General features: G+C 46.0%; 1 protein-coding gene across 6 annotated transcripts in view; it reads right to left on the bottom strand.

Moving 5' to 3' along the window:
* Nucleotides 1-14,090, bottom strand: part of ZNF618 (zinc finger protein 618) — a 2,057,359-nt gene that overhangs the window by 1,811,733 nt on the left and 231,536 nt on the right. For 5 of the 6 annotated variants that reach the window (XM_069609870.1, XM_069609871.1, XM_069609869.1 and 2 more), the window contains exon 3: nucleotides 10,245-10,280. The exons of the other annotated variant lie outside the window; for it this stretch is intronic. In XM_069609870.1, coding sequence (XP_069465971.1) covers nucleotides 10,245-10,280 — 36 coding nt within the window. The remainder of the gene's footprint in view (nucleotides 1-10,244; nucleotides 10,281-14,090) is intronic. 6 annotated transcript variants of the gene reach the window in all.

Consider the following 14,090-nt stretch of genomic DNA (forward strand, 5'->3'; position numbering starts at 1 on the left):
TTTAACTGCCTTACCTCTTTCTAACTTCCCCTTACGCTCCTTCAAGACTTTCGCCGTCATGGACATGCAGCCCTCGCACTCTGAACACTGGTGCTCCGATCCCAGGCACCACAAACAGATCCAGTGAGGATCCGTTCGAGACATCTTCTTTCCACAGTCTCTGCATTTTTTTAAACCGGATTGTGGCGTCGATGTTTCGGATGAAGATGCCATTGTTATAAACTTAGATTTTCGAATAATGAAGATTTGTGCGAAGAAAGGAACCGAGCGTTACGTCTCCGAGGCTCTACAAAGTGCGGAAAAACGGAACTGAGCAACGGACGCTGCGCGTGACTATTTGTACTCATGATGATGTCGGCGCCTATACTGATGCTGTCGAGGGACACCGACTCGCTGGACGTCGACGTGCAGCGCCCTCTACGAAGAAAAAATGTCAGAGGCCAGCAAGCTGGAAGAGGATATATCAAAGATAAGGCATACGTCGGAGGACACAATCCCTTCGAAACACATGTTCCGCCCTTTGTTGGCCACAAAGTTCCTGAAGCCCCATAATCCACTTCCATAAGCCCCAGCATTAATGACTTGCCCCGAGGACATTTCCGGCATATGCTCAAATGAGTGCTGCTTCGTGATCTTTTCAAATCTAAACAAGCACCCAGTAACTTGATTCATCGTGGACCTCTGTATATGAGTGTTAGTCTTTTCAGAAAAGACGCCGATTGCTTATTAAAAGTAATCCCAAAATAAGAAAAAGTCTATCCTGCAGCCACTTAAGATTTGCGGGGTCTCTCTTTTTTGTGTTAGAAAAGCGCATGACATAGCATTTCCCAGCATGGGCCAACAAACCACGGTTCAGCATATAGTTAGCATACTTATCAACAAGTGCCTACACCAATTTCAGAGGTTCTAGCAAGCAGCACTGCAACAGCGGCATAGCTAAAAACAGGGGTACTTTCTGCCCTGTCTTGGGGTACTTCTGCATTTATAGCTTCTAGGGTGGATGAAAGCAGTGCAAGAACACACCCCTGCCTGACACCCTTTTGGGATCACTCAATTCCCCAACCTCTCCAGATCAAACTCAAATGCATGAATTGGTATGCAGAACCTCCATCTTCTGAATAAAGAGCCTCTGGATACCCATATGGTTTAGGGTCGCCCAAAGTAGCATCCTATTCACATAGTCAAATGCCGAACTTCGGTCCATAACGGCCACATAGAGATGATATCTCAACAGAAGACCGTATTTTGCCAAGATTAAGTACACGTTTAGGTAATGATATACCATACCCCTACCTGTCCAAAAGACCAGCTGAGTATCAGACAGAAGATTGTGTTCCCTCACGCAATCCTTCAATCTGTTCAGAAGTATCCTCAGAGAAGCTTGGAAGATCCATTCAGCAGAGTTAATGGGTGGTAGAAAGATGAGAGAGACTTATTTCCCGTTTTTAAGATTGGCACAGTGAATGTTTTCCAGCTTTCTGGAGTTGGCAGTAATAATGATAGCAATGAAGACTTGTGTCAAAAATGGAGTCCCACAGGTAAATATTGGCACAAAAAAAGGTAATTTGGTAACCCATCATTTTCAGGGACTCGAAGTGTCTTTTTGTCTAACAACAACCAATATCAGTTCCTAACTGGAAAGGGGGGTCAGAGCATCTTCGTGCACAGGAAAACACCCATCAGCCATCCCTTGGCCAGTGCATTTGGTATTATACAAGGTAAGAAAGTGCTGAATTGAGTCCTTCTCCGAAACGTGTATTTCAGAGACTTTCAAAAAGAGCCAGGTTGAGCCCATTCATATTTCTGTCTATGATCATCCAAACGGATTTAGAGACATTAGAAGTAGCTGCTGCACAAAGAGCATCCCAATGATTAAACGCAACACAATCATAACACCACCACATGACGGCTGACAACTGAAAACCTACCAATGCTCAGTGACCGGTTTCTCTGAACTGATGCTACCAACAGCACATCGAAGCTCTCTTGCTCTTCTCCCTCTCAACCCCACTAACAACCGCCCCAACCCTCCTTCCATTGCAGACCCGCCAGAACGCCAAGAGACCATGCAAATGGCAACAGTGCGCGGTACAAGAGCCATTAACATTAACAATGCTTCCTAGCTAACTCAACCATTCTAGTTGCGCGTTCTAATTTATACTCTTTCATTCTTAACCTAATATTCACCACATAAGGAGGAGAAGCTTTGAGAGCTGTAAGAAAAAATCCTTTCTAAATCTTATAACTCGTCGATAACCATGATCCTCTACTGGCAAGGCTCTCACTCTTAATGGGCTTACTTGTCATGAAAATTGGCCTACAGTTAACTACAAAACCGGCAAAGGCCTTTATGTCTGAAGGGAGAGACTAGGGATTAAGGCAAGTCCTGAGTATTTCCGTATTTAGAACTACCACCCTCTGTAGTGTCTCAAATTCCCTATTTTCTCTCCAGCAGCAAACTCGGCCCGAACTCCCTTTGGTAGGGGTTCAGTATAAACGGAGTGGGTTTAGCCCACCACCCTTGTAAGTGAAAGCAGGAGGCGATTACTCGCACACCTCCCAGAGATATCACATGCAGGGATACATCCACAGCACTTCATAGGAATCAGAATAAAGTATATAATCCAGCGGGATCTCCCATTATCAAAGGTGAAATTGCCAGCCGTTTACAAATCGAATCTTCGGTTTACTGCTCCCAAAGCAGTCTCTAACAGGAACACCATTGCACTGCTAGAGGTTGCGAGATACAACAAACTTGATTTTGGGATCGACAAGGCAGTCTCTTCCTCCATGTCATATACAAGATCCTCGCCTGAACCTAAACGTAGATTAAATTCACCCCCCCCCACTATTACATGGTGAGCACGTCCCTGTCGGTCAAAATTATTTCACATAAATGTTTTTAAAGATTTAAGAAGAGTAAACATTCCGTTACCACTTTTATTATTATACAAATTTACCAATTTAAGGGTCTTGGCTTCAGGGGTTATTGCTGTCACAGAGAGAATATTTGCAGTCGACTGAACAAAGGAGCATATATACCATCCCACATTGATCGAAATTGATTCAAATATATATTGCCAGGTCCCCAGAGGATCAATCCTTCAAGCTAGACCCTACTGCAGGCATGTGAAACAAGAGGAACCCATGTAAGTAAATGGGGTTGATAGCTCAGGTTTCCTGGAACATGATAACCTGGGGGTTCTTGACAAAGTACAATCATGCAGTATCCTGAAATGTGTTGATCAGGCCTGCAATATTCCATACCAGGATGTTTGCACCAGTCAGGCGTACTTGGACAGCCTTAGTGGTATTGGAACTACATCCCTTTAGAACACAATGGCAGCCCCTACTTCATCGACTTACAAGCCTCCATTCTACAGCCAGATGCAGATATGTCACTAGATGGGACCACTGGTGGCAAAGCTTCTTTGGGACGGGCATCCCGTCAGTAATCTCCTCTAAAGCCCCTAGACAGCCAAACCTATTAAGGGTTGGGAGGTTTTGTGCAAATTGCCCAGACGCCGCACTACATATAGAAAAACTGGAATTCCACGGACAACCTATCTTGGCCCACACTGCTCTGACGGGAACTACAGTCAGACCTGTCCCCAAGTGCCCCGCAGACCCCTCGCCCACTGATTTATAGAAAAACCCGAGGATGAAAATCAATGTTAGATGCAGCCAATCGGCTAAGAGAACCGCTCCATAACAGGTCTAAAGTTGGTGGGATGATTTGATGTAATAGTTACACAGTCATCCCAAAAGGATTTCTCACCATGCAAGTGGGCAACTCCACTTGCATGTACCCAAGAGGAGCAACTCACCATCAGGTGGTCTCTCCTGCTTAGTAAGGTTACCTCACACGCACTTCTTACACAGTCAAGTCACCTTGTTAATTAGGCATGCAGTATCTTCTGTGGTCTTATTGGTAAGTGTGTATTTATTTATATGTACATTTATAAAGAAGCGTGCAAAGCCCATGGGCATCTAGGCCCTGGTTACAAAGGCGTAGAAATAGTTGATGTAGAAAAAGATGGGGGTCGGGGGAGCCAGAGGAGGAGGAAAATGCCAGTTGAAAAGATGGGTTTTAAGATTATTTTCAAAGGAGTTATAGAATGGGTTTCTCTCACCAATTAGGCGGGAGTTTGTTCCAAAGGTTGGAAGCACGGATTGGGAAGCTAGCACCCCCGATCTTTTCCGGTTGAATCTGGGTATGATGAGGTGATGTTTGTAGGCTGAAGGTTACTTACCTAGCCGAAGAATGTTTCTTGATGTTTTGGGCAAGGTATGGGGGGGCATCAGTAGAAAGGCATGAGTGGGTGAGGGACAAATCCTTGAACTTGAGTCGGTCCTTGACCGAGAGCCAGTGGGCAGATTTTCTAGCTTCCGTGATGTGGTCACGCTTGCCAATGTCTAGTGTCACCCAGAGGGCACTGTTTTGCACCATTTGTAATTTGTGCATGTTTTTTTCCCCAGAGGTGCCGCACAGTAGAGAATTACAGTTATCGAGTTTAGAACCTATGAGAGCACGGGCAACTTCCAGATGGCTCTTGGCAGAAAGTAAGGGTTTACTGGCGTTGATGAGCTTAGTGGCGTAACCCGATGACGAGGCGATGTGGTTGACCTGGCGAGTCATGCTTAGTGAGGAGTCAAGGTACAAGCACAGAGTCTTGACAGAAGTAGCAAGAGAGAAGTTGTGACGTCGATGATGAAGGCTTTGTAGGCCTGGTCTAATTTTGCCAGGGGGGCCAATGATGAGAAGCTCGGTCTTTTTGTCTTTAAGACAGAGGCTGTGTGCGAATATCCAGGATTGGATGGATGTGTAGGTCGAGGTTATTCAGAAGGTGTTCTTGGAATGGTCGCCAGTTAGGGGGATATGAATGTGTATATAGTCAGTATAATTACTGTACGAGATGCCGAGTGAGTGCAGATGGTCAAACAGTGGTTTTGTATACACATTATAGAGTGTAGAGGAGACACAGGAGCGTTGGGGTAAGCCGCAAGAGATAGGTGAGGGTTTGGCAACCATATCCCCGGCAAAGACTCAAGAAGATCTGTCAGCCAGGAAATGTTGGGAACTTACCCATTAGAGACAAGTGCCCCGCCAGCTTCCCGGCATATTACGCCGGTGCACATCGACTGCCCTAGAGATCACAGGAAACACGGCGAGCCACATCAAGGAGACTCTTCCGTGTGTACACGGAAGACGTGCAGCTGACTAGGACGCGCCACTGTCCTTTACTCTACGGTGCCGCGCTCACGTGACCTGCATCATGACCGGAAAACTATATCTGCTGCGACGAGACGCATTGGCAGAGTTCTCACAACAGTTCCTGTGACTGAAGGACTCCAGATCCCGGATATGTAATGCATCGTGTTTTTCTTTGGAAAGTTACTTAGGTATTTAGTTAGGTTTGATTTCTGGACTACAGGTATATTTTTGGGATGATCTCTGCTGGAAAGGATTACTTGTTTATGTGCTCTTCATTGCTGTCATCCTTTAACCCCAGTTACTATACTAACTTTCTTCTCTATTACATGACTATCCTCAATTCTATCAAGCATCTTATGTTCTACCTTTGTCATCCCCTATAGTTACTGCATCCTATGATCCCCACTTGCTGTTAGGAGGTGTGTCAAGTAGCAGGTCCGCCAGGGGGTATACCTTTCGCTGAGTGGCTAAGTTCCGCCAGTGGATCGTATTCTTACTGGTTGGCAGTGTACCTCTTCTTGCTCCCGAGAGACCATCAAACTTGCTGTCAGTGTTAACAGGAAAGAGGCAACCCATTTGGCGGCATCAGGAGAGAAATGGGCAGAGGTGAAGAGGGCCTGGCAGAGGATCTCGGGGTCCACGAATGAGTGACAGACGTCTCCATGGTAAGGGGACCATAGCTACTAGTCTTTTCACTGGCCCTCAGACCCTAAAGCGATCACTCATGATCTAAACTGAGTGGATATACTTCGAGACCCTTCTAAAGCATTTTTAGGAAAAAAAGAGGACATTCCATAAGGCAGGAAAAGCTGACCGCACAGTCGTATTGCGATTTATTTTCTTTCTGCAGCAAGCACATTTGTCAAAATCAGGTATGTAGCATGGCGACGGAGAAGGGAGAAGAAAAATTAGATGTGGGGAATAAAGGATTACAGATAGCTTACTTTCACCACAAAAGAAATCAGATGCTAAGGGTCTTTGTAACACACTGAATAGAGCCAAAAGCCTGCTTCAGAAATTGATATTGATATTTTATTTGTATCACGCTCGTACACATGTTTTTCAGAGCACACCAAGGCAAGGGAGGGGAACAAAGGAGTACAAAGACAACGATCTTACTAGACCCAGTGACATTGAGAACAGGAGAGGGGAAGGGGAAAGTGCATGGGAAGGGGGAGAAGTGGAAAGTGCTGAGCAAAGGAATACAGATAAATAATAAATAAATAGTAAAAAGCAACAAACAGGGTATCCGGTCATTGCATTGACAACCAAAGCATCGACAGCCAAACCATCTAAAAAAAGCATCTTAAAAATAAAAAGCATCTAATGCATTTTTTTTACATGGAAAAGGGTTTAGTTTAATAAAAATGGGTTTTAAAGGTCAAAAAAAGGGTGTTGGGTGGGGAACCCACCCATTAAAATTTGTTTTTTTTAAAAAATGCATTAGATGCTTTTTTTTTTTTAGATGCTATCGCATTATATGCTTTGGCTGTCGATGGAATGACTATAAAACCAACAAACAGTGGTAGTGCAGCCAGCAAGTGCAAGGTATAAGGCAACAGACACGTTGTGTCTAATAAGTTCAGAAAAAAGGGGGCAGTCGACTGTATGGTTACAGACACAGACCCCCAGTACAAGCGATTGCCAAGAGGCAGTACGGGTGGGTGGCAGGGTGAGCAGGTACCTGGGCCCGAAAGTCAGAGGGTAAGCCAGGTGCACGGTGCAGAGACAGAGCAGATCAGCAGGGGAGAGGAGGAGCGAAGGCAAAGAGGAAGGACTTGAGGTGCATCCGGAACCAGAGATGGTTCTCCTCAAGTTTCAGAGTGGCGGGGAGGCTTTTCCAAAGGAAGGCCCCAGCCGAAGACAGAGATCTACCCCAGCTCCTTTCTTTGAAAAACGACTGACCCTGAGGGAGTTAGAGGTAGAGGAGTGAAGAGCTCAGGAGGGAAGGTAATAACGGAGGGACAGCTGAAGGTATTTTGGACCCAGGCCCCAGAAATCCTTGTGGACAATGCAAAGGGTTTTGAATTTAATCCTTGCAGATAGTGGGAGCCAATGGAGAGATTTCAGGGCTGGAGAGATACAATTCCAAGGCTTGAGGCCAAGTCTCGCAGTCCTGTTCTGGATAAGGTGCAAACAGCTGAGAGTAGAAGCAGGTAGATTTAAAAAGAGGCTGTTACAATAATTCAACCTCGAGAGAACCAGGGCTAGAGAGAGAGTGTGCTTCTGGTGGAAGTAGAGGAAATGCAGAATACCTCTGAGGAGGTGCAGTAGGAACTTTGACTTTTTAGAGACGTCAGAGATGTGGGCAGAGAAGGAGAGCATGGAGTCAAAGATGACCCTGAGGTTCTTAGCCTCACAAGTGGGAGTAGGAGGAGTGCCACGGGAGGCCGGCCAGAGAGTGACAGGAAAGGAGGGTGAAGGTGTGCCGATGAGGAGGATCTCTGTCTAGCTGGCATTCATGCAGAGATCGCTGGCGGCACACCAATCCTGAATGGCAGATAGGCAGCCAGAGATGAGTGAAGGAGAGGAGGTGGCAGAGGGGGCCTGAAAATTAGTTGCGTGTCATCAGCATAGCCCTGAAAGTTGAAGCAGAAAATGGCAATGCAGTGGGCGAGAGTTGCCAGGTATTGGTTGAAGAGCCAGGGTGAGAGATTAGACCCCTTTGGAACACCGCAGGTAGAAAGGTACACAGATGAAAGGAAGGAGCCAAGTTGGACCTGGGCTGGTCGATCAGAGATGCAAGAGGTCAGCCAGGCCAAAGCCTGATCGGTGATACCCAGGTTGTCATGGAGACGGTTGAGCAGGATAGTATGGTTGACCTTGTCAAAGACAGAAGAGAGATCGAGTAAAATGAGGCGGAGGGGATGTTAAGAGTCACGGTTGGAGAGCAGATCTTCACGGATGTTCAGGAGAGCAGTTTCCGCGCTTCTGGCAGCTCTGAAGCCAGATTGATGGTCGTGGAGACAACCAACAGAATCAGAGTAAAGGTTACGCTGCGGCATGGCCAGCATTTCCAGGAGTTTGCCAGAAAGGGAGTGATGGAGATTGAGCAATAGTTAGCCGGCCAAGAAGGGTCAGCTGTGGGTTTCTTGAGAAGAGGGTGCACAAGAGAGTGCTTATGGGGGAGGGGAAGGCTCCTGAGGCCAAGGAGAGCTTGCAGAAATCAGCCAGGGCAGGAGCGAGGGTGTCAATGTGGTCCTTGATGGTTTTGCAAGAAAAGGGATGAACCTGTTTTGACGAGACTTTCATAGATCGGACATGTCTAGAGACCTGGTCAGGCGAGAAGAGAGGAAAGGAAGAGAAAGAGGGTGGTGGGTGGGTTTAGGAGTGCCAGAGTTCAAGGAAGGAGAGGGGAGGAAAGGGGGAGGGGGCAAGAGGGTGGACAGGATATCCTGGGTTTTAGAGATGAAGTGAGAGGCAAGGGCCATACAAAAGTGACTGGGAAGCGACAAGAGAGGTAGAGACTGCAGCAAGGTTGGCCAGCTCCTTGCAGATTTTAAAGAGTTTGGCCGAGTTGTTAGATGCCGCAGACACACGGGCTTGGATGTGGGCTCCCTTCTTCGTGTGGACAGAGTCGGTATTGCCTTTGGAGCAGGCGACAGGCCAGTTTGTCAGAGGATGAACAAGAAGCCCTCCATTTCATCTCAGCCACCCTACACTTACGTTTAAGTATATTCAGGTCAGAGTCATACCAAGAATTACACTTGGCTTTGGGCTTCAAACGGATCCTCATGACGGGGCAAGAGCATCAAGAGTATCGGAAATGGAGGAGTAGGGCTTAGACAGGGCTGTGTCAGGATGTGAGTCAGCCAGAGGTGGAGGGCGTGGGGGGGAGAAGGTGGCGGTGAAAGCCTCAACTGACGCACGTTTCATGGGCCGGATGTCCGAGAAGGTATGTGGCAGTGTTGGGGTAGGCATGGCCTGGGGGGGGGGGAGAGGGAGAAATGAGAGGAGGGAGTGATCGCTCCAGCAGAGAGGGGTGGTCAGAATATGGAGAGGGGGAGGTCAGAGGAGATCAAGACATCAAGTGTATGGCCTGCAGAGTGAGTCGTGCCAGAGGGGAGGGTAGAAGGGGAGAGGGAATCACAGAGGTCACTGAAGAGTACAGAGGAGAAAGAAGGAGTCTATTGAGGTCTCCAAGGAGGAGTTGAGTGGTTGAGCCAGGAGGGAGGAGGAGAGGTCCGCCCACTCAGACAAATTAGGTGATCTGACCAGGAGGCCGGTAGATAGTAGCCATGGTGAGAAAGTGGCTAGGAGAGAGAGAGCCTGCAGACAAGACATTTGAAAGAGGAGTATGTCTTTGTGGGAATGATAGAGGCAGGAATCCACTCAGGGAAGATAAGGGCTACACCCCGTCCGGACCGGGTGGATCTGGGTGCGGAGAGGATCTTGTAGCCATCAGGGAGGAGAGTGTCAAATCTTGTGACAGAGCTGGCCGTGAACCATGTCTCAGTAAGACTGAGGTTAGGTTCTTCCAGGAGGTGGCAGATGTCAGAGGAGAGTTTGACAGCAAATCGAGAGTGGAGAGTGGCAAGATGAAGAAGGTTGCCAGCCTTATAGGCCTTCCGGGGAGGGGTACAAATCAGAGGTACGGCCTGCGAAGGTGAAGAAGGAGCCCGAGGTGGGGCAGATGAGGAGGGAGGAGAGGAAAAGATAGCCAAGGGGGGAGGAGGGGACAGGAGGAGATGAAAGGAAATTGATGAGACGGGGGAAATACGCTGAAAAAAACTTAAGCCAGTTGGAACATCGGTGGAAAAAATAAACTGACCAAAGTATTGCAATGGGACTACAAGCACAACCTAGTGCATTAACGTATAGACCCCTTACCTTCTTGCTTGGTATTCCAATAATAATTCCAATTTTAAAATGAAAGGCTACATGTGTTTTTGGAGTGGTTTTATAACTAAACTGGTTATGGAGTAAATGGATCACTGTTAACTGATTGCCAGTTCAAAATAGACCCTCTGTTTTTGGAGTTGTGTGCAGAAGTACATTATAAATGTTAACAAAAAAAGGCCAACTTTACCTGAGACTGGCAGTCTGTCAACACTCAAATTGTTCTCTGTGTGGGAGTGAGAGAAATAAGCAAATATTATGCCGCGTTTAAGGAAGCAAGAGTTCACACATTTTCATAAACCTACCCACATGTTGAATATGTATTACTTAAGTAGATTATAGCCCAACAGGAGCCCTCTTCCCCTTATTTCAGGTACTCACTGCAAAAGACATTTGCCCATGTAAAGAGTTAGAGTGCCTGTGTTCAGTTGTTGTGCAATCATTGCTTTTAGGAATGATTACAGTGGCATTTTCCGTTTTTTCATGCACAGCACCTTGATGCCTCCTCAAGCTAAACCCATGTGAAATTTGCACAAAGCAGTGGGTCTGCAACAAACAGTCACGCACAGATCTGGATCTTGTCTTCCGATCCACATACATCACTTGTCCTCGTGTACAAAGAACAAAGAATACTGCCCTTAAAACTGCTCCCTTGGTGTATCCCCAGTGATTTGCCTCGCAAACACTAGCCTTTAAATTACTATGGAGATTTAATTTGAATGTCGGACAGAATCTAGGACTGTCTCGCGTGCGAGTACCCCTTTGTCGGTTTTTGTAAATTCTACATACTTTGCCCCCACTCACACTTGCACACAGGGGCTCCCCTATTGTTTGTTACATTTACTTCAGCAACCACGGTTGCTTAGGTTGTGCATTTAAAATAAGCCTGATTTTTAGGCCCATAGCCGGTTGATTTAGTGCCGGTGTTCTACTTTTCTCCTAATAATCCCCTTTTCGTTGCTGTCCTCTCTGCTACTTTATCTATCTATTCCTTTTTCCTATGTAACGTGCTCTCACTGCTTTGCACTTCTGAATATGGCCGAAGGCCAAACCTTTAGTTAGACCTTAGAGGAGACGGCAGATATTATCCAGGGTCCTTCCATCTTTGACCCACCGGGACCCAATCCACGCCCTGTACCAATCTCAGGGAGCTAGGACTTATTAAAACTCAAAAAGAAACAGTTCCGGAAGGAACTCCATAGACATTTTCTTAGAGAGTATTTAAGATCTAATACTATTCCAGCTGGCTTAATTGTGCGCAACGAGCCTTGCCTTTTTCTGAGTGACAAGGAATACACTACCATCTTTAGCCACATTGCTATAAAATGTAGCCGTGACCTCATGGTTCTTACTATTTCCACAGCCCAGCGCATTAGTAAGGAAATCCAAAAAGATCTAGATAAAGAGGAAGAGAATTTCTTAAACAATCCTGCACTTACTGATGCTCGAGAACAACTACTTGCCACTAATAAACTGTTTGAAGACTTTAAAACTGCTACTATCTCTAAGAAAACCAAAAAATTGACAAAAGACTGCAAGGAATTTAGTGTAGACCTCTTTTTTCCCTATACTACTGACCAGGCTAGAGAGGCTGCCAAAACCCAACAACCGTCACAAAATCAGGGGAGATACAGGAGGAAATAGGTCTCTTTCTCCAATTCGAGCAGCAGTGGGTCAGACGACCAAAGTCGAAAAAATCAACCCCGCAATCCTGGCAATTACCAACCACCATATCCTTTTTTAGGAGGAGGTGGGATGATGGGACCACCCGGGAGGGTACCCCCATGGTATCAACCCTTTCAACCTATGATGCGCAACAACCGAGGCCGCAGGAGACGAACCAGGTAGACAAACAACCCATACCAATTTTCAATCTGGCCAACATCACTTTCAAAAACACAAACATCAGCTATCTAAAAAGGCTTGTCTTATGTACCTACCCACCAATTCGACTGGTTTAAGACTGAAATGGAGGTACGTAAGTTTTTCCGTAGCGTGCGTTTCAAAGCATTTTTTGAGGACCAAGAACAAGAGTATGTCGAACCAGATTCAGGGTTACATGCGCCATCCACCTTCTGTCCACAGGACCATCAGGTACCGCCTGAAATCATTACCTTTCAGAAATGTGTGCTTAAAGATCTACACAATCTCAAGAGAGAAAAATCCAACTATCAACATAATATCTCTAGAGAAGAACACCATGCTATCCTGGAATTATCCAAAAATCGGTCATTGGTCATAAAACCAGCTGATAAGGGGGGTGGGATCGTATTGATGACCTCAACCCAATACCTCAAAATGGTTCATGACCTTCTAGCAGATGACATTAGCTACACTAAAATTAGACAGGACCCGACCAAGTCCATTCTCAATGAGATTATTGAGACCGCCAACTATGCAAGGGACAGAGAATGGATCACTAAGAAAGAGTTTGATTTTTTGACTAGTAATCAAGGAAGGGTACCCACCATCTATGCCCTTCCTAAAATTCATAAAAACAACATCGATCCACCAGGCACACCCATTGTGTCCGGGTGTGGGTCGATACTTGAACCTGTTTGTAAGTTTATAGATTTCTTTCTGAAACCGATGAGTGTCCTGACCCCTACATACCTAAGAGACACGACCCACACGATCCAGGTTTTTGAAGACCTTCCTTTTGACCCTACACAACATCTGCTAGTTACTATGGATATAAAATCTTTGTACACTAGCATACCCCAGGGCCAAGCAATTGAGTGTATGAGAAGATAGTTGATGAAATATGACCTCCAGGAAAGAGTCCCCATCCCTTTCATCATTGAATTACTCATCCTAGCCCTCACAAAAAACTACTTTGACGGCCAGTTTTACTTACAAACGAAAGGCACGGCAATGGGGGCGACTTTCGCTCCAAGCCTAGCGGTTCTGTTCATGGCAGAATTTGAGCAAATAAACATTTTGGCTGACACTAATCCCTTCAGAGAAAACATTCAACAATGGAAAAGATACATTGACGACGTTTTCTTCATTTGGGAAGGAACCAAAGACACCCTTGACGATTTTTTAGCTTGGCTGAATAATGTTAACAGTGACATCCAATTCACAATGGAATCCAGTGCAACAACGGTTAATTTTCTAGACTTGGAAATTAAACACAGTGAAGGAAAAATTAAATGCAATCTTTTCCGAAAACCTAGTGATAGGAATACTCTCCTTCATTTTTCTAGCGACCACCCTAGACATCTCCGAGAGAACCTCCCATTCGGTCAATTCCTGAGGATCAGACGCAATTGCTCTGACATTCAAGATTTTTACCATCATGCTCATGATTTGGACAATAGATTGACCCAGAGAGGATATCCACGCCACATCATATCCAAATCTAAGAAACGTGCCAGATTTTATAACAGGGAGGCACTATTGGCCCCCGAAATAAAATCACTGGATACCCACCCCAGGACCACCTGTGTCATTACACACGGCACCCACTCTATGAAAATCAAGAAATTGATTTCTAAATATTGGCCACTCACCCGCCTGTGCCTACAGGATGAACCATTCCCCAGATTTGCCTTTAAACGTGGCAAGAATCTAAGGGACCACTTTGTACACTCTAGGTTCTTAAAACCTGCACCGAGAGAGGGACTATGGAATTTGAGTAGTGCTGTGGGCCACTTTGCCTGTGGCAATTGCACTGCGTGCAAATACACTAAAAAAACTAAAGATTTCATGGTGAATGGAAAACCTTGGACCCTACGCAATCTAACAAATTGCAAAAGCAAGCAAGTAGTGTACATCATCGAATGTCCATGCGGCCTCAGGTACGTGGGTCAGACCATGCGTGCTGCCCACATCAGAATCTGCGAACACCGGTCGAGGATTCGTTGTAAAACCATAAGTGCCCCATTGGTGAGTCACTACATGGAATTCCACCATTCGGTCGATATTACCTGGTGGATCGCTGACATCGTTGTACATTCTTCGAATGCCCTTACGAGCCTTCTACAAAAAGAGGCCAGGTGGATCCATCTTCTTGATACCTTTCAAAATGGTC

The sequence above is a fragment of the Ambystoma mexicanum genome, chromosome 8 (genome assembly GCF_040938575.1).
Source record: "Ambystoma mexicanum isolate Mex_15411 chromosome 8, UKY_AmexF1_1, whole genome shotgun sequence".
Taxonomy (NCBI): Eukaryota; Metazoa; Chordata; class Amphibia; order Caudata; family Ambystomatidae; genus Ambystoma; species Ambystoma mexicanum.